This window comes from Rattus norvegicus, chromosome 10 (assembly GCF_036323735.1).
Source record: "Rattus norvegicus strain BN/NHsdMcwi chromosome 10, GRCr8, whole genome shotgun sequence".
Lineage (NCBI taxonomy): Eukaryota > Metazoa > Chordata > Mammalia > Rodentia > Muridae > Rattus > Rattus norvegicus.
In genome coordinates, this window is record NC_086028.1 from 71,617,111 (window position 1) to 71,642,126 (window position 25,016).

Genomic DNA, 25,016 nt, shown 5'->3' on the forward strand with positions numbered 1-25,016 from the left:
GAGGGATAAATAAGATTTATTTCAGGTTTATTGTGTCCACTATGGAGATTCTTGTAAGCCAACTAGAATCAAAATATAACAGCCAACTAGATTCAAGATTATAAAATGAAGCAGTGGCTAGAACTATGGCTTGATGTTTAAAATATTTGCTGTATTTTTGGGGGACATAGGTTCAGAGATTTGGTTTCCAGGACCCACATCAGGCAGCTGACAACTGACTAGTAACTCCAGTTCCAGGGGATCGGATGTCTTCTGGTCTCCGTGGGCACCAGAACACATGTGGTGCACATGAAGTCATATAAAGACACACACATAAAATTTTAAGTCTTAAGACAACCATATTTATTATCTATAAATTTCTAATGCTACCAATATCCATATTTCTTTCACTTTAATTGCTACCGATAGTAAGGTGTTTATATGTTAACAAGTGGCAACAGTGAGTGTTTTGTTTTTCAAGCCAGGGCTTTTCTATGTGGCATACTCTGGCTGTCAGGGAACGTACTCTATAGACAAGGCTGGCCTCAAACATGATCATCTGCCCCTGAGTGCTGGGACTAAAGGCGTGCACCACCACCGCCCAGCTGGCAATAATTGTAGAAATGCAACTAACAATAAAATGTAAAACTGTTATAATGTGAAGTAAGTATAAATGACAGTATATAAACGAGAACTCGGAATTGCAGACTAAAAGAAGACATACCTCTAAAATCAAAACAACGGCCTACGGTTTCAAACAGTTTATCCATCTAGTCTATCACTATGATAAACAAGAATGATTTTATTTATTTACTTAGGATTTCCAAAACAAATGTTCTATTTCCAGCATACCAGGTATTTCAAGAAAAACAAAATCTAAGCTGGAGAGACGGCTCAATGGGTAAAAGTGCTTGCTATGAAAAGTGAAGATGTGAGTTCAAATTCCCAGATCCCATGTGAAAAAGCTGGGTGGGCATGACTAACTAGTTAAACAAGCTATGATCCAGTACCTGGAAGGCAAAGACAGGCATAGTCCAGGAGGTTGCTGGCCAGTCAGCTTAGACAAAACACCAAGTTTCAGGTTTAGTGAGAAACTGTGTCTCAAGTGAGTATAATACACGTGACTCATAGGCATGCACATTCTCCAATACCACCCCTCTAACTAACACACACACACACACACACACACACACACACACACACACACACACACACATCTATTCAGTATTATAATAGCATCAACCATACCCCTCTTTGATGAATGGCATTGAAGGGCCTGAAGGAAGCAAGTCCAATTTCCCAACAGTCCAGCTCTGCCGGTAAACACACTCTTCCGGCAATTTGATAGGAGGCAGACAATGGCTTGGTAGAGTTTTTAAAGGTGCAAACATGGAACAACCTACTAGAACTTGACAATTTTCAGGCTTATAGACGTAAGAAAAATCCTACAATATAAAGAACGTGGACTTTCAGTGCCTTATATTCCAGGGATGAAAACAAACAGAATCAAAGCGACTGTCTTCTTTACTCTGTTCATTAAATGCACAAAGTATAAATATTTTGTTTCTATTCTTTAATGCATTTTACATAGTGTTCTCACAATTCCCTCCTTATATTAGCCACAAAACTAAAATCAACTGTGAAAAGATTCTTGAATGCAGCAATTAAGCCTATAAGAAAACACAGGGAGAAAATGACTTTTCTAGAAAAATACTTACTTTAATTTCAGAAGGTTTAGGGCTACAGAACCCTTCCTCAACCTCAATTCTGAACTGTGTTCCTACACTAGAGCTACTTCCTTCCAGCACAGTTCCTCCAGGTGTGGGGTCCATACTACCGTATTCCTTGTTATTCATGTTCATTGGAGAGAAGCCCATAATGTGCTGCTCCAGTGAAGGAGGCGTGGGGTACATTTTGTGAAGGTCTGCAGTGCCTGTGTTTAATACAACACACATGTTAACATAAACTGAAAGAAGGGAGTCTGTGTTTAAAGCAAAAGAAATTTTGGTGGGAGTAAACTTTTAAACCAAGGCAGAGTTCAGATCTGGGATGCGTACTTATGCAAGACAACGGATCCAGGCTTCCTGTCTTTGATTCTTTGGAGCTGGCTTTATCATCTGATCCACTTGCTGATTTTTTAGATCCAGGCTATGGGGAAGGGAAAAGGCATATTAATCTGAAAGCCAAAGTGATCACACAGTATTAATCGATCATTTTCTGAAACTATGACAGAGCCAAATATCATAATAGATAGTACATGTATTTGATAAGACTCTCAATTAACAGAGAAAAAGGCAACAAGAAAATACATCAAAAAAAGCAAGAATAACCAGTAACTTAAAACCAAATAAAAGATAAGAAATGTAAAATTAAGACTAGAATTCTTTTTTTAGCAAAAGATATTCAAAGGCTCTGTCCCTTAATTTAAAAGATATTAAAATTTCCTATATAATTAATAACTCTTCCTAATTTGGCTTTATATTTTCAGCTTGGTTTAATAAAATTATTCTTATAAAAATATTTTTACAGATCTAATACTGAGCATAAGCTCAGGAAGACTTCCTAACAAACCAAGTATTAGCTCTCCCACAACCAACTTTTTTTGTAGGTTGATTGTTTGTTTGAACTCCCAAGCCTCCAGCTTCCATGTCCCAAGAATGGGGATTAAAAGCATGTGCAAAATACCAATGTTTGTAGAAGGAACATTTGTTCCACATCTTACGCTGAAAGCTTTGTAAGTAAAGCACATATATGACTAATGTTTTACCTCCAAAAAGCCACAGCTGCTTTCTGTGTGTTAACAAAGACAAGAACTGTCTACCACATATTCAGAGTTCTTTCCCCAGTGAAGAGTGCCCTAGTACACACTACACTGGAGGGTAAAGAGCAAGTGTTCACATAGAGCTATAACTGACCAATATCTGTAATAGACTTATACGTTCAAACGTGTGATAGATAACCTCACAGGATATATTCTATAAGACAACAAACACCAAGTATGCCAGTCCTAAGCTACTTTTAAGTAGACGGAAAAGGAATCTGTTTTACGATACTGCAGCACCCAATTCATTACCTGCTAGACAACTGACATTCTAGAACATCCATTTAAAGTTTTTACCTTTATCTTCAACTTTCTTTGAAAACACTGCAGTAGTGCTCTGTTTCCTCCTGGACTGTTTTCAAGTCTATGTCTTGTAGTGACAGAAGTAATGGCAAACAATTTCAGAAGAACTAGCATTTTTTACTCAATTGGAAACGTGTAAAGTTCTAATGTTAATTACGTAAACATTCTAATTCAATTCCAGACTCACTTCTCAAACTACAGGGTCAAAGAACAGAAAAATCATTCTAAAGACTGAAAGAAAAAATATTACATGGTAGAGCTCAATGAAACTTGACCATGTATCTTTCAAATATATCCACATCAAGGTTCTTAAGAAACCATATTAAGATGATTCTAACATGAAAGCAAAATCAACCAATTGCGTTTTATTATAAAATATCTCCTACTGTTCAGAGCTAAAACATAGTACTAAAGTCATAAATCACTTCCAAAACTTAAACTGTTATGAAATCAATAAAATTTAATTTAATCCTAATCATTAATAGGATACTCACTGTTAATTCATCTTCATCAGAATTGAAGAGGTTATCAAGGTCAGTATAAGACACAGCCAGATCTGAGTCATAAATCAAACTGGTTGATGGAGGACGGGCATGATTAGCAGGGCGTGGAGCATCTACATGTGACAATCAGAAACAATATACTGAAAACTCAACTATTAGCCAAGTAGTATCTACTTATCTAAACAAGACAGAAAGGCTAATGTTCATAAAGACAATTCTGCAACACAAATTATTCTTATTCTCTTATTTAAAACCTGAAATTTTTTTCTCAGAAATAAAGTTATAAACAAACAATAGCTCTTCCCCAGGAAGCTGCAAAAGTTATATAATCTATTCCATAGTTAAGCTCTATATGTAAGTAATAAAAACATAAATGCCATTAGAATGGTAGATTTAAACACATACTTTTTCTTTTTGTGCGCGTGATGTGATGGAATATGTGCCGTTTCACAGGTACCTGTGCACACATTATATGCATGATGTGCAAGTCAGAGGTTGACATGGGGTATCTGCCTTAGTGGCTTCCTAACTTAAACATTTAAGTATGGTCTCTCCTTTGAACCTAGAGCTCACTGATTCAATGAGTGTACTATCCAGGTTTCTCTGTGAATTCCCTATCTCGTCTTCTTTCATACTGGAATTACAGGCAGGCCCCATCACACTTGCCTGACACTATGTGGCTACTCAGGACCCCAACTCTGACTGCTATGCCTGTCCAGCAAAAACAAGCCATCTATCCAGGTCTTATTTTTTTCATTTGGAAACAGAAGGGCTTGTTTAAATAAGGAAGGTTGCATGAGAGCATCTGAATAAAGATACAATCACAGAATATCAAGCTAATTGTGTATAATGAATAAATGTTAAGTATCTGCTAAAAAAAACCACAATATTTACAGATAATAGTGGAGTATGATTACTTGTCTAAAGGCTTGATATCATGCTTTGTTCCATTATTTTTCCTGTGTATGATTCTTAGAGGTTGGGAAGAACAGAGCAGAGGACATGAAATAGGCATCAAAATACAACTGGACAGAAGGAACAGGTTCCATTGCTTAGCACAAAGGGGGAATATACTTCAGAATTAACTATTCTGACCTATAATTAACTGTTCTGACCTATAATCATACATTAAAAAAGAAGGAAAAAAAAAAAAAAACCTAGGTAAGAAGAGCTTTAAGGCTCCTAATAAACTAAATACAAAATATCCTGATCTGGCTAATGCATATGGGATACATATAGTAAAACATACTGTACCACACACATAAAATTATTACATGTTTGTTTGTTAAAGAGCACAGACATGCTGATCATAAATGCATGGAGTTAGTTCTAGGCCCTCCACTCTGTTCTATTGGCCTATGCATTTGTCTTTTTTCCTTAATGCCAATGCTTAACTACCATTAGCTACAGAGTATATTTTGAAGTCAGACAATATAATAAACCAATTGGGGGCGGGGGGTTAGGGATTCTCTATGTGGCCCCAGCTGTCCTGGGACTAACTCTGTAGACCAGGCTGGCTTTGAACTCAAGAGCCTGCCTCTGCTTCCCAAGTGCTGGGTGCAATTAAAGGTTGTGTACCATCAAACAACTGATAAACAACTTTTTATTGAAGAGAGGAGAAATAAGAGACTCACTATGTGCACAGAGTAATCTCAAACTCATGAACTCCGTTGTCAATTCCTAAGTGCTGCAACAACAGCCATAGAGCACAGGCCAGGCTCAGCGCATTGTTCTTTTTACTCAGTACCTCACCAGCTACTTAAGGTCTTTTTAGACTCAATACAAAGTCCAGGATTCTCTCACTCTATCTCTGTGCAACATTGCACTAGAATTTTGATAAGGACCCCTTGATTAAAGAATCTAAGATGTTACCCACCAATACTTAGAGCCTCTAAGCTGCCTCAGGAAAGACTACCTGCTCCTTCTTTACATGGAATTTTTTCCTTAACTTCATTTCTTTATTCTCAAAATATTAAAACAAAATGTTGACTTCAAAAAACACATACCAAAAGATAAACTGTGTCCATTCAAAAGTTTAATGTATATTATACATACTAAACTATGTCCATTGAAAAGCTTAACATATATTATATATAATGTTAATAGTATGCTTAATATCTGATAATTACAAAGTAAACCGATCTTCATGTTTTCATTCCAAAATAAGTACTTATATGAAATGATACATATTAAATAGCTTGACTTAGCACTCTAAAATGTCCACAGAAAGCAATAAACTGTATATCATATATGTGTAATGTATATAAATATGATATGTCAGTGTATATCTATCAATTTTAAAAATTATAGGTCCCTTCTTCACACAAGTGATACTTTCAAAGGACTCTATAGTTCTAATGTCTGGACCACATAAATATACTCAACTGCCAAGCAGTGGTGGCACGCACACCTTTGATCCCAGGACTCAGGAGGCTGATCTCGGAGTTCAAGGCCAGCCAGGGCTACACAGAGAAATCCTCTTTCAAAAAACCATAAAAACAAAAACAAAAAAACAAAACAAAACAAAACAAAAACAAAAAAAAACCAACACAGCTAAACTAATAGCATCAGAAAAAGAATCCTTGGTTGGGTATGGTGCCACACACATGATGCAATCCCAGTACTTAGAAAGTAGATACATTAGAACAAGAGGTTCAGTGCAGTAACCTCCACCACATGGAGTGTTTCAGCATACACAAGATCATATCACCAAAAAATTACAAACAAAGCTAAATGAGCACAGAGAGAGAGAGAGAGAGAGAGAGAGAAAGAGAGAGAGAGAGAGAAGGAAAGAAAAAAGAAAATGTTCTCTTATACACTCAAGCCATGAGAAGAATCAAAAAGTTTTATAAGTTTAATTTAAAAACTGAGTTCTTTGGGCTAGGTACGGTGGTACACACCTGTAATCCCAGTGACACTCAGGTGCTTAAGAGCTCAGGAATGAGATCAACTTAGACTACATGAAAAGAAACTGTCTTAAAAGCTAAATCTAAGCACCCCCTCCCAAAAAAAGACCCTAAATATTGAGTTTTCAGATCAGAACCTTAAAGCAATGATTTTATCTCACTACACAGATCTATTTCTAGCTGTAAAAAAAAGGAAAACATTCCCACAATTTATATTTGATCTTGTTCTTTGTTTCTTTGATTGATTGTTTGGGTTTTCAAGACAAAGTTTTTCTATGTAGCCCTGACTGTCCTGGAACTCACTCTGTACACCAGGCTAGTCTTGAAACTCAGAGATCTGCCTGACTCTTGTCTCCAGACAGCTGGGATTAAAGACGTGCACCACCATGCTCGATAATACCTGGTCTTAGCTAAAAGTTATATATCTCAATTTTTAACAAAATTGCTATCGTCTGAACTTGCTTCTTCAAATACAAGATAAATAATAAATCTAACCACCCCATGAAATGTAACTTGTGAAAAAGGATTATTTAAAAATCCAGCAGTGTCACATCAGGCTAGGCAGTAGGTGTCTTTACACAAGACGCCATCTCACCAGTCCCAGTGAGTATTTTCATTACCTTTACTTGATTTTTAAGGAATAGGTAATTTTCCTAAATCACATCCTCAAATCATCACTGGAATGAAGGCCTAAGTCACAATTAGGAAGAAGTTTTACCTTGCTTAGAGGGACTAAATAATGACATAGCATCTTCTTCATGAGATAACACTGTGACAGCAGATGTCCCATCTTCCACCTGAAACAGTGTTATAGATCAGGCATTGCTATATATTTTACCAACAATAAAAACCTATCAATTCTTGAGGTGCTTCTTATAAATGTACTGAATGCATCACCACTAATTCTTGTGTTGGTCTGGTATCAGGGAGCTGCCTGTGAACCCAGGTTCATGTTGATCAGGCTTTTCCTCACATTTGTCATTTTCCTGCCTCAGCCTCCCATACACTAGACTAAAAGCACACACCACTATACTTGGCTTGTCACTCTTCTCTCTTGTTTAATTTGGTTGGCTTGGGGTTTTTGAGATAGGATCTCTGCCTGTTCAGGAACTTGCCATGTAGACCAGGCTAGTCTCAGATTCAGAAAGCTCCTCATGCCTCAGCCTCTTGAATGTGAGGATTAAACATGTATGCCATTACATTCAGCAATAACTAATTCTTTTTTTTTTTTCCTTCCCGGAGCTGGGGACCGAACCCAGGGCCTTGCGCTTGCTAGGCAAGCGCTCTACCACTGAGCTAAATCCCCAACCCCTATAACTAATTCTTAAACAATCAGCATGCTCACCTTACAGATCAATCATTTAATTCAAAGGGATGCTAAGGAATCTGCCACAGGAACCATGGCTGACGGTGTGAACTCCCAAATCTGTGTTGAGTTTGACTGTGGATATACCCTTCCCAGGTACTATTGCTTCATATTTACAAACAGATAAGACTAAGTAACTGGTATATACTACAGCCAAGTAAAACTCTGTGAAATTAACTGCTTTGTAGTAAACACAGGATCATTTAATACAATTAGTTTTCAATGCTTATATTTTATACTTACTGCCAAATTCTTAAGTTATTTATTGTCTAATAGATCCTTGAGTGCCTAATGTTGAAACTTCAATCACTTAATTACAGAGAGAGAGAGAGAGAGAGAGTGTGTGTGTGTGTGTGTGTGTGTGTGTGTGTGTGTGTGTGTGTCTAAGGCCACACCATGAGTGTGGAACTCAAAGAACAACTTAGAGGAGATGTCTCTCTGCATCATGTAGGACCCAGGGATCAAACTCGAGATCCTCAGGCTAGGTAGGCAGTAGCTATCTTTATTCATTTATTTACTCAGCATCTCACCAGCCCAGACGAGGCTTTTCATTACCATTACTTTATCAAGTTTTTGCTTTTAAGAAGAAAGTAATCTTCCTAATCACATACTCAAAAAAATCCCACATTTTATAAACCTAGTACCAAAACAGTGTACTTAAATGTTCTAATTCTGACCAAAGTTAATATACTCTTCATCCAATACGAAAATACAATAATCTTTCCATCATCAGAAATGAAGTCAAAGTGTATCACGTAACTGACTTACCCAGGGTAGCACGCACATATCTGCATAAATATGATCAATCTTCCTATTCTAAAGGAACAGATGAGTGGGGCTGGGCAAACAACTCAGTGATATAGAGGGCTTGCCAAGCATTCACAAGGCCCTAGTTCATTAACCCATATCACTAAAACAAAGCAAGCAGTGCCCGAGTGTGGCATCAAACGTGCAAGCACACTGCAGAGTGCACACACAGGATAGCGTCTCTCCTACTCACCTTGTGTTTCTTCCCAGCTTCTCTCTCGCTATTTTGTCTATCTTTTTTATCAGTAAAAATGAATTCCTCATCTCCTTCAACAAACGCATATGGATCAATTTTAGGTTCTTGTTCTGTATCAGATGCTATTGCTGAAAGATACTGATTTTTAATTTGATATTGCTGGACTATTTCATCAGAAACTTTTAAAGGCTTCTTACACTGCACCATTAACCTGCACAGAAAACACAGTTAGAGAATTAGTATTTGTTATCCAAACAAGCATTTGAAAATTCTAAAAAAACTTTAAGTGTTGTTTTTAGAATTATTCATGGTATTTAGCCTCTATTTTCCAATTTTACAAATTAAACTGAGGACACATGCTTTATTATAAGCTCGAGCTTAACAACAGAAAGATGAACCTAAAAACCCAAGTCTACACAGTGTCCTTCCACCGTGTGCCCTTTTCTCGCCTTCTCAAGCACAGTGACCTATCCAAAGCCTGGTACTGAGAAGACATCTTCAGGTATACAAGGTGAAGTAACCATCTGGTGGGTCTCATCCACAAGATGCTTTCATTTGTACAAGGAAAACAAGTATCCTGTTCTTATTGCAAAGAATAGATACATTTTAAGCTTGATGTTTTAAGGCCTTGTTTCTACTTCATGAAAATGATATTATTACTATTAATAATGAGGTCAACAAAACAAACTAAAAGCACCAGGCCAAAAAAAAGTAACTCTGCTTTCTTCCTGTTGCATGTAATTTGTATATTACCAGTCTCCTGGTTCAAAATAGTGATTTAAAAAAATGTGGATGCTTCCACACACAAACAAGAAAGGCACACAAAACCAGAGGAAGGACAGCAGAGAGGTTCAAATGACAAACAAGAGGAAGCTAATATATCAAAGAAATTTGGCCTTAGATTTTAAGGCTAGAAGAGAGGAGGAGTCACAACAAGAAGACCCTAGGCAGACCCTGTGAAGCCTCAGGACCTATGCCTCTGAACTGCAAGTTCACTGCTTATATTCCAGATCAGAATGTGAATACAAAAATCACTAACTTCCAGGTAATAAAGTACTTCAAAACTTCAAAATTCCTTTTCTCTCGGGTTTACAAACCTCAAGTTGTCAACCTGTCAGAACAAGGCAGTCTGGCTTCTAGTCAGAACATTTTCAACATCCTGCAAAAACTACTTGAATACAACACCAAAGTCTGTTAATACCCAAGCCAAATCTCCCACGATCTCACTCTTCTTTTCCTCTCCAACTTCATCTGCTTCTATTCCATATCCTGTTTCCAGGGGCTTCCTTGATGTTCCTCACAAGGATACACACCATCCTGGCTTTCCCTTTTGTTTACAATGTTTGTCCACCCATCTCCTTTACTTCCTCCAGTGAGTGCTTTGTTTAAATGTCACCTTCTCTGAATCTTATTATGACTACCTATTTAAAACTGTCTTACTCTGCCTGCTACCAAACCCTCTGGGGGCAGTTATCTTCAAACATATTATATACTATATTTCTCATTCTCATTAGAATAGAGAAGTCCCACAAAGTCTGGGATCTTGTCTTGGTTGGCTGAATCATCTCTAATACTGAAAGAATGCTAAGACACAAGATAAGTAGTTACTAATATTTGATAATAAATGAGCTGTAAACAAAGCACAAAATTAAGATAATTAGCATTAGTATCTTGTACTGTGAAGTGAACCATTCTTTTAAATTAGAAAACACTGAGTTGTTATGATCACACAGGCAATGCCAGCACTCGGGTCAGACTGAGCTACAGAACGAGATCTCATCTCAAATACATATACCCTTAATAAATGCCAAAGGAGAAACAAGGACTAAAACCACTCATCCACTCCTCTGAACAGCTAAGGCCATAATGATGTAAAGTTTGGAGCAATAAGTCATTACCCAGACTGTAAGTTGTATGAATGACATCAAACCTCAATCTATTATTAATACCTAGCACTGCCTCCACTTGGTTCCCTAGAGTGAAACAGAGTCCATCAAAATAAAGGCCAGTGTTTCCTGAATGTTTTATCAGATGCTCACGCAATTACTACTATTCTAAAGATACTAGACAAATCCCCACAACTAGCATTCCAAGTCTATAGTTTCATAAAAACACACTGGTGGCACAACTGTCAATGGAGATATGTTAATTACTCGTTAGTTCTTTCTATGAACAGACAGAACATTTTATCTTTTTTTTTTTTCTCTTTTTTCTTTTTTTCGGAGCTGGGGACCGAACCCAGGGCCTTGTGCTTGCTAGGCAAGTGCTCTACCGCTGAGCTAAATCCCCAACCCCAGAACATTTTATCTTAAAAGTAACTCTACCTCACCACATTCAACCTTGACGAACTGCTAAAACTGTTAAATTTGCTAGTGTGAATATTTTTAACATAGTATTTAATTTGTTATGCCTTTTTTAGTAAAAAAAAAAAAAAAACTATGATGGATATAGAGGGTGATCTCTAAGTGACTAGAATTATGTAGCAACAAATACTTTGCGCCAAGGTCCCTCGGTGACAAAGATAAAGATTAAAAGCTTAAGCACTGACCTATTCGTTTTCTAGTACCTAGAAGGTACTAGTAAAGGGCAATGAAATGTAATGGTAATGAAATAGTAATGAAACAGTGGTAAAGGGTAAGGAAAGCCCTGCGTCTAGACTGAAGGCACTACAGATACATGAAAGTGAACAAATCTTCTCTTTATCAAGCCATCCTTTGGCAGAAGCAAAAGGACTGCCACCTTGTTTAAATACGTAATTAGTAAACTGGTGTGCAGTAACATTACTAAAAGGATTGAACATACTGCACAAAGCTCTGCTAAAAATGAAGAAGAGTAAACCAAGTGCACTGCCAAGAGACAATGTTTTCTTATTTTATTGAAGTGATCTTGGAGACATTGGCATATGTAAAATTTTTAAATGTACTCATTAATATCAAGTCACAATAAAGTTGGTATAAAATAACATTATACATTCTATATTAAATTCTTAGTAAAAGTAAAATTTCTAGAGTGCCAGATTCAAACAAATTACCATGTCTCTATCCAAATATACAGTACACAAGACACTTTGCTGAGTATAAATAATGCCTCTCCTTTCCTAAAAGGAACTTTCACATATAGCCAAATTCCTAACTACAAAAATAATCTCAACTAGATACAAAACTAAATACATACTGGAAGATCAGGTACAATAATAACAGAAAGCATTTCCAAACAAGGAAATAAATTGCCTGTATAGTTTTCATTAACTGCATTTCCTTCCTTTCACTAAGATAACAGCACACACTCTTGAGATGCACTCACATACAACATTTATGTCTTTATTCAAAAGAATTCTTCCAGACAAGGTTTGACAATATGCATTGACAATTATAGGAGATAAGCTAAAGAAGGAAATGTTTAAAACAGAAGAACTGAGTATCTCAAAATCCTCCTCCCACTTTCTTTAAATGGTACTAGCCCCGGTACCATCTTCATATCTAGAAGCAATCCTTGAGCTGTCAAAAGTATAATTTTATTGCATTAAAATAGATAGCAAACAGAATTCTTAAGAGGTTTGAGTACAGTGCAATAAAAACAAGTTTATTTCATCACAGGCTTCTTTCTATGAAACAAAGGCATTCAAAACTACTATTTTAAGAGATCAAGTAATGCATTTTATAACTATATACATACAATAAATATCTGGTGGATCTAATATAACACAGGAGTTCTTCTGATGACTATAATTTAAAAATTCTAATGTATCCTAAATATAAAACAAAATGTAAAGAGCTAGGCTCAAGCACGTTTTCTTTGCTCAGGGTTTAGAAACACCATCTAAATAAAAATAGATTGTTTTTAAGCATCAACAAATTCCACTAAAACATGCTAAATCCTTTTTTAAAATATCAAACAACCATGTTTCTGGGCAGAAATTTTTCTATCTTTAAAAATTTTGGTTTGTTAGTTTGTTTTGAGCCGGGGTCTATGTAGCCCTGGCTGTTCTAAAACTTACCTACCATGTAGACCAGGCTGTGTTCAAACTCAAGAGATTTGCCTTCCTCTGCTTACCAATTGCTGGAATTAAAGATGTGTACTGTACAAAGGCTAGCTTTAACTTTTAAATCCCTAGGCCCGAGGCAGTAGCTCACACACATAATACTAACACTTAGGAGACAAGAGGCAAAGAAAGGCAAGAGGCAGGCAGATTCAAAGGTAGTAAGACTTTCCTCATCTCAAAAATCCAAACTACACAATTTAAAAAGTCAGTGGCCTCTATACTAAAAGAGATTCAATCAGAACTAACAAACTGAAAATAACTAGGAAGAAGATATATTCGCCACAGATGCAAACGCCTTGCATATGGGGTATGCTATACTGTTATATATCCCCAACTCTCCCTTTCTCCTAGTAAATTCCATCAGATTAGAAAAGGAATAATTTAGCATAGCTCATGAAAACGTTTTCACAAAGTATGCATTCATTTTCACTATGCATGAAAGTATAAGAATGCAGTTTTATTGAGAAATAATGAACTGTATTATTCTGTACTAGTTAAGCAGCCAAAACTATTAAAACTGTAAAATATTTGGGCTCCAGGAATGACTCAGCTGTTAAAGAGCATTGCATCTTAAGGCTACTCTGCAACAGGTTACTGGTTTGATCCACAAGAAAGCTCACAACCATCTCTAACTCCAGTTCCCATATCAGGGAGATCTGATATTCAATTTAACCAAAGGAAAACTATAGAACATAAAGAGCAATTTTCCCTCACTTATCCATTCTCTGTCAGAGTTCAGATTAGCTTCTAATTCTCTATGCATTCAAGGACAACAGTGAGTTCCTTATCTTCTGGCTTCCACATCTCTCTCGAGTGTTAAGATTACACGTGAACACCACCATGCTTTATTTTTTTAATGCAGTGCTAGGGTTGAACCCAGCTAACGTCATAAAGGACAGAAGGACAGATCAAGCAAGCTATCAAGCAAGCACCCTTCCAACTGAGCTCATCCACAGCTCTAACGCATCCACCCACCCATGGGGCACAGTGCCACACTCAAACACCAAAAGCAAACACCATTCCTTTACACCAAATGGAGACAGAAATTTTAAGCTTCTTCAACTGGTAGTTATCCATGAAGGCACAGACCTATAAAAGGCAACGCCTCATTGGCCTATTAACACATGTACAAATTATAGGTATTTCATATTTCTGAAGTCTTATTTCTACAGTATCCATGTCTTATATACACATAGCTAACGTCATAAAGGACAGAAGGACAGATCAAGAGTATGCTGATCCCTCTCCAGGAAAACAGGTACTATCTATATCATCTGACTAATGACCAACAATCGCAATGTATAAGATCATGTATGCATGCACGTGCCATATACCTAAGATCTAAAATTTATAATATATCTGAGACTCTCTTCTATTACTAAACACTTATTTCCCCTTTCTTCATAATGATGTTACTATTGAGGCAGACCTTAACTATTCACCAAGATCTTTTTAAATTTATCAGTTGTTTCAAGACACTTCTACTTTGAAAACAAACGTCCACCTACAAATCCATATTTCTTCCCATTCTTCTTGTTCCTAATTCCCTAGTAAAAACAGGCAATTTGCAGTCTGAAGCTGTTTAGAAACATGTCAAAACTGCAAGGCGGTAGAGAAGCACACCTTTAATCGCAGCACTTGGGGGAGGCAGAGGCAGATGGATTTCTGAATTTGAGGCCAGCCTGTTATACAAAGTCAAGTTCCACAAACACAGCTACAGAGAAAAATCCTGTCTCAAAAGGCCTAAATAATTAAGTTAATAAGAATTTCTACGTTCCTACAAAGAAACTGCTAAAAGGCCAGGAGTGGTGTAGGAAGCCTTTAATCCCAGCATTCCCAGAGGCAGAAGCAAGTAGATTCTCTCTGAGTTCAAGACCAACCTGGTGTTCCAGGACGGTCAGAACTACATAGAAGAGAAACTGTTAACAACCCATCCAAAGAAATTAGGTTGTTGAGATGCAATCACAAGCACTTAATAGTGAATCATAAACTTATTTTAGGGGTTGGGGATTTAGCTCAGTGGTAGAGCGCTTGCCTAGGAAGCGCAAGGCCCTGGGTTCGGTCCCCAGCTCCGAAAAATAGAACCCAAAAAAATAAATAAATAAATAAACTTATTTTAGTAAGGGACACCATCTGTCTTTATTTTTTTACCACCTCCTATAATGAGATAAATGTTCTTCTGAACTTTCAAATTATCAACTAAGAGTATTAATACCAGGTACTAAATTATCAAGTCCTTATAAGAAGATTTGAGTTTCACAGCAACATCAATGACCAAGCCAAATATTTCACAGTGGTTTGGGGACTAAATTAGTACAACTAACTCTCTCGTTTTTTGTTTGTTTGTTTTGGTTTTTTTTAAGACAGGATTGCTTTGTTCAGTCTTGGCTGTCCTGGAACTCACTCTAAAGACCAGGCTTGCCTCAAAGTCAGAGATTCATGTGTGCTTCATGTGCCTCTGCCTCCCGAGTGCTGGTCTTAAAGGCATTTACCACCACTGCCCAGCCAAACAGTACAATTCTAAAGAACCTAATCATTATATACATTTGGCCCGTTTAATTTGATAACAGTTTTAGGGGTCAAATTTCTTTAAAAGCCAAACTATTAAAAATCTGCCAATTTTAACTGTACATAAGTTCATTAAGTCATACAGACCTTAAGCCTGATGTAATTTTGGTATGTGAGTTTTTGCAAGTGTTTATAATAAAGGGTCTATTACGACACTTGTGCTGTGTAACTCTCTTGTTGCGGGATATTACCATGTACACTTAAAAGCCACTTGGCAGCATCTCAAGTCTCTACCTACCACAAGTCAGAAACACACCTCTAGTTCTGACAACTAAAAGGGGACCCTGGCCAATGTCACCTGAGAATTACTGCTATTGCAGGGAAAAGGAAAGAACTAATTAAAGTTCTTTCTAAACTAAAAGGAAAACAAGAGACATCAATCTCTTGCACTTCCTTCTAACCTACCAGATGCAAAACTATTATATTTCATAAATGTTTCTGAGTTAACACAGAAGGTGATATCTATCCTCCTGCTACAAAAACGAGGCTAGAACTAAAGAGAATTCTGACAGAATATAGACTTTTCTTTCTGGTATAACAACAAAAGATGACATACAATTCCACAAAATAAAAAATTACATTTGTCTAAATAAAACCAACAGCAAACTCTGGATCCCAGTATTTGTTTGTTTTCCCTTTTCTATGACTGAGGAGCAAAGGGAGACCAGAACTAGGCAGAAGTAGAAATGTTACATCCTGAATTTACATAATCATGACCCAGTACCAGTCTACTCTGCATGCTGTTTTTCTACTTTATGTTTCTTCTCCTTTGTATTCAATGAGAAAAATGTCAAGTTATTTTTTAACAGATTCTGAGGTTAAATGTTATAAGCTCAAGCAGCCAATACATGTGTTTAAAGCTCTGGCCAGAATTCTTAGATCTTATGAATATAATGTGCCCATAAAAGCTCATGCCTGAAGCTTGCTAATGTAAAAATATTCATATCACTACATTTCTACAGTAAGTAAGAAAATATAACCTGGAAAGGAAAAAAAGTAGTAGAATAATAAAGTGTCTAGCCGTACTGTCATCTGATTCCTCCAAACATCTGTGGGATTTCTACAATATGCACAGGACTACTCTAGGTGCATGTCTGCCTGTATACCTGGTGTTCTTGTGTTACGAGAAGTACAGCAGTACACAAGAGTGTTTGCCCTGTAGAGCTTACATTTTAACAAGAAAAAACTCCATTAACAAATACATAATCTCAGATATAAAAATATGTTAGCAACATTTTTTTTAAAACTCTTTATAGGAGAGCCAGTGATTTGGATAAATGAAGACAGACTGTAACTTGGACACAATAATCACAAAAATTCCTAACAACTCTCAAGCAACACTAAACGATAGAAAGTAAATGGTTCTTTGCTTCTCTAATGTAATCTGAACAACCATGAGGCATGAGCCTGGCTTTTCTTTTTCTTTTTTTTTAAAGGAAGATATCATAGCTAACTCAGAAAGCAAGTAGAAGATAGAGTGAACTTTGCTTAGCAGTTCAGGAAATATAAATTCAAGATTCTATCTTACCCTAGTCAGAATGGCTACCCAAAAACTGTGGGGAGGAACAACAAATGCTGGCAAGGATACAGTATAAGCATGATGGAAATCTCATAAATGTTCCTCAAAAAAACTAGGGGCTGGGGATTTAGCTCAGTGGTAGAGCGCTTACCTAGGAAGCGCAAGGCCCTGGGTTCGGTCCCCAGCTCCGAAGAAAAGAAAAAAAAAAACAAAAAAAACAAAAAAAAAAAAAAACTAAAGGTAGAACTACCAAATGGTCCATCAAGATACTCACCTAACTGTTTACAGCAGAATAATTACTGACTGAAAGCCAGAGAGTGATGGCAGCTTACACAATCATAAGTGGATGAAGCATAGTGCAAACATAAGGAAATCTTACGCACCCCTTAACGAAAACAAAATCGTGATATTTGAAGGAAAATGGATAGAACTAGAAATCATTATGTTAAGCAAAATAAGCCAGATTCAGAAAGGGGGTGGGCTATTTTCTTACATATGGAACATATATATATATATATATATATATATATATATATATATATATATAAATAAAATATATATGTGTGCGTGTGTGTGTATTCATTTATGTGTATGTGAGAATAGGTCATGAGCTAAAAAAAAATCATGAGGTGAGAAACAGATCTTACAGGAGGAAAGTTTAAAAGAGAAATGAACTACATGATTTAAATAAGAAACAAAAACAATGACAGGATCCTATCCAGAGAAAGGGAACCAGCCACAGATGAAGGGGCACAAAGATGGGCAGTGGTGAGGAGCTAGCGACAAAGGATGATGACATATCAGTATGAAAATGGCATAAGGAAACACATTCCTTTGTACTTCTTAAAAGTCTACACTTCAGGCATTGCTTCTACAGTTTCTTACTAGAGAAGTTTCTGTGACTGTAGAGCACCCGAACCACAAGGAAAACATGAACCATTCTCTCCTGAGTGTGAAGCCAGCTCTAGGTGCTGCAGCCCCCTTCTCAGTGTTACAGAGGAATTTGATCACCTGCCAGCATCCACACAGAGGTTCACAACCTTAGGATCCAAAGACTTCTAAGGGTACTAGGTATGCATGGGTCATAGGCTAAAATGTTCTATGTACATAAAGTAAAACAAACTTAAAAAAAAAAACAAAACCCCACCAAGCACCGTGGCTATTGCTCGTAACAGACTGATGGCCCGGCATTCACCCAGCACTGGATTTGATACCCAGGACTAAAGGTAAAACAAAAAGAAAAAGGAGGATGTGTGCACTCTTAAGCAACTAATAAAATCTAATACATCATTTAAAATTAAGACTAAGTGGGGTAGAGAGATGGCCAATGGTTAAAAACACTGGCTGCTCTTTCAGAGCACAGGAGTTCATTCCCAACACCCGTATGGCAGCTCGGGATTGCCTGCAACTCCAGTTCCAAGAGAGGCAACAGTCTCTTCTGGGCTCTGAGGTCATCAGAAACATACGCAGTGTACACACATATGTGCAGGCAAAAATATCCATAGTCATAATAAATTTAAAAATGTTTATAAATGTGTTTTGCTGATTGATTTACACTATTAGAAAAATTTACACATTAAAAATAAAAATAAAAATAAAAAAATAAAAGCCTACTGGATAGGCTAAGATTGTATTCCAAGCAATATATAAAGTAAAGGAAGACCCAAAAGAAAGCCACATTCTGCCCAAAGTTTGTCATATATTAAGTGAACAAAGATGATAAGCTAGATACAGAGAGATACCTACATTACATTTAATAGCATAGGACTAGGACCAAAAATATGGGAAGAATAAATAAAGAAGGAAAAGGAAACCTTAAAAATTAGACAGGTTAAAAAAAAAATTTAGACAGGTAATTCACAGAACAACTGTTCAATGAATATTTAAATGTTTAGTATTACTAGAAATCTACAAACACGCATCAAAACAATCCCTTGCCATTCTTCATGCAGTTAAAACAGTCTTATGCCAAGGACTGATAAAAACGAAAACCAGCAGGGTTTCATGGTCTATTGGCTTACAATGGTATCAACTGCAGGCCAGTTGTTTGTAGAGCAAACTGGCTCTACCACCTTTCCCTGAATAGGGGCACATCTCAAGGTGTGACAACTCCTCTTTCACAAGTGTTTCCTAAAAATATTTTTATACAAGAAAATGTATAACCACTCTCCCCAATTCACTGCTACCTACTTTGTTGCTAAGAACAACATACAAGATGATGTTCCTCTAGAAAGTAGACATAATATAGCAGGTCTATACTATATTCTATAGTAGACATACTATAGAAGGTCACAAAGCAATTATACAAATTAACTAAGTCTGTATGTCTTAGGGCATGTGTGCCAAATTCAGGCCAGTGAAAGGAGAACTAGAAGAATAGATGCATCTTGTCATAGGCAACCCCCTTAGTTGGACAGACACTGAAGCTTTTGTGTATTATTTTCTCCACATTTTTGTGGCTAAATTTTTTTAAATAATAAAGGAGGTCCCTTCAGAGATAACCATACTAAAGAAGTTATTCAAAGTTAACACCCAGAATAACTGTCCCAGCATTAAGAAGTTACATCACCTTTTACTCTTATAGTAGTGACTATTAAAAACAAAAAATACATACTCTGTAACTGATGTTACACTTTCCTGTCCAAAAGGTCCAACTGGATCATCCTTGAATTTATCATTTGGAAGTTGAGGTGGTAAAAATTCTACATCTTTTTTCTTTGGGACTTTGTAATACTTCCAGGCTACATTAGCTTCATCTTCTTCCAAGCTTACTGCTGTACCAACATACACGGTAGGTTCTACAGCTTCCTGAAATGGAGGTGGGAAAGACTGGGACAAACTGTCTATCCTATCTTCCATTGGTTTGGTAGGAACCAAGGGATCCGGTGTTGGCATTTGATAAAAATGTTGACTCTGGGGAGTTGAAGGCGTTTTAGTCACTCCTTCATCAACCACATCACATGGATGAGGACTAAGTGGGGGAGGCTGAGGTGAATTTGCCAGTTCAGTGCCATGCATCTGAGGAGTCTTTGCTACATCATTAGTTCGGATGTTTGTAAATCTCACTTGACTATCTGCAGCAGAGATCACAAGTCTTTGGCTGGCTGAATCTGTGTCCATGCCAATATCATCACTAATTGATACACGGTGGTGAAAAGGGGTCAAGGGGCGCTTTTGTGGCTTCTCACTCTTTTCTTGCTTCTCATTGGTCTTGTGCTTAGGAAGTATTTGCTGTTGTTGCCCTAAAGATGGTGCCTGTCCTTGTTGCCCAGTATTTCTTGTTTTAAGACTTTTATGCCTGAAAAGTTAAAAAAAAAAAAGATTTAGTTATTTATGTTAATGTTAAACTATTATACAAAGTATATAAAGTAAGATTTTGAGACACGTGAGATCATTGGTTTTTCATTTGCAACTCTAAGAATAGCATGATTTGAATTTACAAATCACTTGGCAGTGATCTTAAGCATAAAAGCATACAGAACAATTCATAAAAGCCAATTTGCAGAACTAGAGAAATGGCATGACGGTTAAGGAGAATTGACTCTTGTAGAGGACCCAGGTTCAATTCACAAGACTCAGGTGACTCACAATCATATCTAAGTCCAGTTCCAAAGAACCCTATACCTTTTTGTGACCTCTTCAGGCACCAGGCATACATATGGAACACATAACATATATTCAGACAAAACACTCATGCACATAAAATATATCTTCTAAAAATTTTTAAATCAACTCACATTCACTTAATAGCTCTAACTATCTTGGCTTCTCAATAAATCTAGTTAAGGAAATTTAAAATTTCTTCATTTATAAATGTACCTGGTATTTCAGACTTAGTAACTATTAAGAATAGCTTGCCCAAGCTCAGTCACTAACTACAATGCTATTGTAACTGATTAGTCTAAAGGCGTTAGAGTCGACTGACAGATGGGCCTACTTAGGTTCTCCAGTATTTGACACTACAGAAGAATTCATTTAACTAGAATAGGAAAAAAATGCTTAAAACCACCTTCTCTTCATCCATGAAGCATTTCTGAACTGAAGGACTTAAGCCATAATTTAAAATCTAGTAATTTTGTTAGGTCTAAGATCTGTATGTTACTTGCTTTTATTTCTCTCCACACAAAGAAATTACCTCATGAAGTAATTGAATATGGAATTTTAAACTTCAATAATAATTTTTCTTTAATTCTGGGAGCCTTATTTGTTAGCTAAATCAACACTGCCAACCAAGCAACAGTAGCACAGGATAAACCACCTGAGTCAGTGCTGAGGAGCCACACAGAAGGCAAACAGTGACACCTACAGGCTGTCTTCTCACCTCCACACTCACTGTGCCTGTGCATGCCCACCCCCGATAAACAGATGCAATAAATCAAAAAGTTCTTTAAAATGGCAACCATTTCTCTAATAAAGAACATTCTGAATAGTTCCTTCATGCAAAGTCTAGGACATCTTACTAGATGCTATCAAAGAAAACATGACCTAATCAGAAGGACACAGAGAAACCAAATCTACCATTACCCAAACAACAGAATGAAACACAAAGTACAAAAAATTATAGACCAATACTCTTCAAGAACACGTGTACATCATTAACAGAAAGGAATAATTAACAAATTAGGAACAATTCAATCTAGCAAAGCATAAAACAATCATCATAAAGCAAACGGGGTTCATCCTAGCTAAAAATTTAAGGTATGACATTAGAAAGGAAATTAAAATAAACCTGTAGTATTCATTACATTAACAGAGTAAACAAAAGGAACAATTATCACCAATAACTAAGTAGTAACTAAACATTACTACTTAATATTTAAATAAATTTATCCAATACAAAAAGGCAAGAAAAGAAATCAAAGATCTTGGCTGAGTCCTCCTTCAGCTCTTGGAAGAGACACCTTTATTAGGTGGCTCACAACTGCTTGTATCTCTTCTAGCTCAGGGAATCCGAGGTCTCCGCCCTCCTCAGTTGCCCACACTGATGGGCACATACCCACACTCAGACGCATAATTAAAAATAATAAAAATTAATCTTTTAGAAAAAGAAAAATCAAAGATCTGAAAAAAATAAAAACTATTTGTAGTTGACAGAAACTTCAGTGCAAAGGTCAAAGCATCAACTTGTAGTCAAACTTTTTTTTTCCCAGAGATAGGGTTTCTATGCAGCCAAGTCTGTCTGTCCTGGAACTGTCTGTATACCAGGCTGACCTCCAAGTACCAGGGTTAAAGGCATGGGACGACGCTACAAGTGGTTAAAAAACGTAAACATTCTTAGAAGAAGGGTAACCAGACCTGTGTCTCTTCAGATGTCGCATATTACAAAACAATTGTCTATGAAGTATTCTTGCCAAAAATGTTGACAAATGAGACAAGTTTCTACTACAATAATAAAAATGACCTGTATGGGGCTGGAGAGATAGCTCAATGGTTAAGAGCACTGGCTATTCTTAACCAAAGGAGACAGGTTCAATTCCCAGCACCATATGGCAGCTCACCATCTATAGATCCAGTTCCAGGGGAAGCAATACCCTAACACAGATATACATGCAGGCAGAATACCAATGTGCATAAAAGAAAAATAAACTAATTTTTTAAAAAATGTCCTGCATGTGGCTCTAAGAACCTGATCTAGATGCTGAAACATAGTTCAGTAATTAACAGCACATACATACTACTATAACATAGGACCTAAGAACAAAAATAGAATGCCAGACCTCTATGGTAGCCTAATCAAGGTTAAAGATACTTAACAGTAACACACACACACACACACACACACCAGAAGAAACAATAATAAAATTCGTGTAAAAATAATAACAGTATCATTCATCTATCAGTTACTCAGATACTTGCCTGTTGCAAAGATTAAAACTTCTCATTTAAAAGATTTTTTGAGACGGGATTTCCTGCCTCAGGTTGCCAACTGCTGGTATTACAAGTGTGTGGCATCACACCGGGTTAAAATTAGTTCCATAACAGCACACTTTTTGCCTTTTCCATTATGTTGACATGGTGATGGAACAAAAGCAACAGGTGGTGAGACCCTTGGAGCAGTTACCAAATATGCTAGTGGTGACAGCTGTGGTCTTCACTACCAGGTATCCAGGAACTTCTTGGTTTGTGTTTTCTGAGTTTATGTTGTGCAGAGGTTTGAACCCAGAGCCTGTACAGCATGCTAAATAAGCACTCTATCAATTTAGAACATGTTTAAAGCCAATTTTATTTTAAACTCAGTTTTATTGTTTTTTCTATTAAAATCAGGGCGGGGGATCATATTTTATTAAACTTCAACAGGTTTATATACTTGTACTGCTTTCCACATTCTGTATAAAGAAATCACTCTATTTGCAGCCAATCTGCACACAACTAAGGTCAATTATTGCTTGGAAGAAAATTACTTACATCGCTGCTTGAGGTTAAAGCTAAACTAGCCTTTCTTCTTCATGGAATAACATTTTTATTTGAAAAACAAATCACTGAGTTGAACGTGGCACTGAATACCATAATCCAGAACTTGAGAGACTATGGCAGAATAATCATGAACATAAGGCCAGCCACCAGCTTCATGAGACCTAGACTAGCCTGTGGCTATATAGCAAAATCTTGTCACTTGCAAAAAAAGGAAAATAATGACTGATAAACCATGATTATACATTTTTCTTATTATTTGGTAGAATTGCTTAATAAGGTTTGTTAAAAACACAGTGAGTTTGCCATTTTAATTAAGAATAACTGAAAAACCTAGGCTTTTGAGTAACATTTAAAAATTTGAAGTTACATTAGGCCACTGGTGACATTTTTAATATTAAACATTTTAAATTTAAACATTAAACATTTTTAACATTAACAAAATGTTCCAACATTCAAATTTGCATAACTCAGCAAACCGCTGTCTTCCAAATGACCAATACTTGATGTTATAAAATCATATTACGTAAAGCATCATTTCAATCATTAGTAGAATCCGGTTATTAAAGTAGCTTCAGCTTCCACACTACAACTGATTTTGGGCATGATGACAGACACCTTTAATCCCAGGACTTTAAGGGAGGCAGAAACAAGTGGATCTCTATGAGTTCAAGGCTACCCTGGTGTACAAAGCAAACTCCAGGGAGCCAGGACTACATACAGAGGCCCTGTCTCTCTCTCTCTCTCTCTCTCTCTCTCTCTCTCTCTCTCTCTCTCTCTCTCTCTCTCTCTCACACACACACACACACACACACACACACAAAAGAAAAAAATTCAATCAAAATAGCATCGAAATCATTTTTCTCTTAAAAATTAAGAAAATAGTTATAAAGCTTAATAATTTATTAAGATCACTTAATGTTCTTGCAAAGGACCAAGGTTCAATTTTCAAGTGCTCACATGGCAGCTTCTAGTTTGTAATTCCAGTTCCAGCATTATCTGATACCCTCTTCTGACCTCTACTGGTACCAGGTATATATATACATGGTACAAAGATACATGCAGGCAAAACACTCATACACATAAATTAATAAATTAATGTTTTTAAAAATGCTTTGCTCATGTGGATATATATTAGGTTTCCGGTCATTTTTTAATGAAGCAGTAGTTTAAAATGTATCTAAATTATTTTTTAATTAAGTACTTCAAAATGTATCTAAAGTAAATATAAATTAGGCTCACATAAACAAAACCACTTTGGAGTTCGTTTCTCTGGATGTTGGAGATCAAAACCAACCAAGGTCTTCTCCATGTCAGGCAAATATTCTACCAAGGAATCACATCGTAAGCTCTACCAGTGCTGACAGGAGCCTGATATGGATGTCTCCTGAGAGGCTCTGCCAGAGCCTTACTGACACAGACTAAGATGCTTGCAGCTAACCATCAGACTGAGTATGGAAACCCCAGTGGAGGAGTTAGAGAAAGGATAGAAGGATTTGAAGGGGTTTGCAACCCCATAGAAAGAACAACAAAATCAACCAACCAGACCTCCTCAGAGCTCCCAGGGACTAAACCACCAACCAAAGAGTACACAT

General features: G+C 36.7%; 2 protein-coding genes across 5 annotated transcripts in view; both read right to left on the minus strand.

Annotated features, from left to right (window-relative positions):
- The window catches only part of LOC134480843 (large ribosomal subunit protein eL21-like), a 1,068,210-nt gene that overhangs the window by 1,008,942 nt on the left and 34,252 nt on the right, over nt 1–25,016 (minus strand). The window lies entirely within an intron of this gene.
- Nucleotides 1–25,016, minus strand: part of Med13 (mediator complex subunit 13) — a 90,261-nt gene that overhangs the window by 32,757 nt on the left and 32,488 nt on the right. For all 4 annotated transcript variants that reach the window (XR_005489839.2, XR_005489840.2, NM_001415085.1 and 1 more), the window contains exons 9-15: nt 19,625–20,308; nt 8,879–9,092; nt 7,231–7,309; nt 3,598–3,719; nt 2,037–2,127; nt 1,698–1,912; nt 1,228–1,424 (exon numbers count right to left, since the gene is read on the minus strand). Coding sequence is in view for 2 of the 4 variants with exons in the window: in NM_001415085.1 (NP_001402014.1) it covers nt 1,228–1,424; nt 1,698–1,912; nt 2,037–2,127; nt 3,598–3,719; nt 7,231–7,309; nt 8,879–9,092; nt 19,625–20,308 (1,602 nt within the window). In the remaining 2 variants the exon portion in view is untranslated. The remainder of the gene's footprint in view (nt 1–1,227; nt 1,425–1,697; nt 1,913–2,036; nt 2,128–3,597; nt 3,720–7,230; nt 7,310–8,878; nt 9,093–19,624; nt 20,309–25,016) is intronic.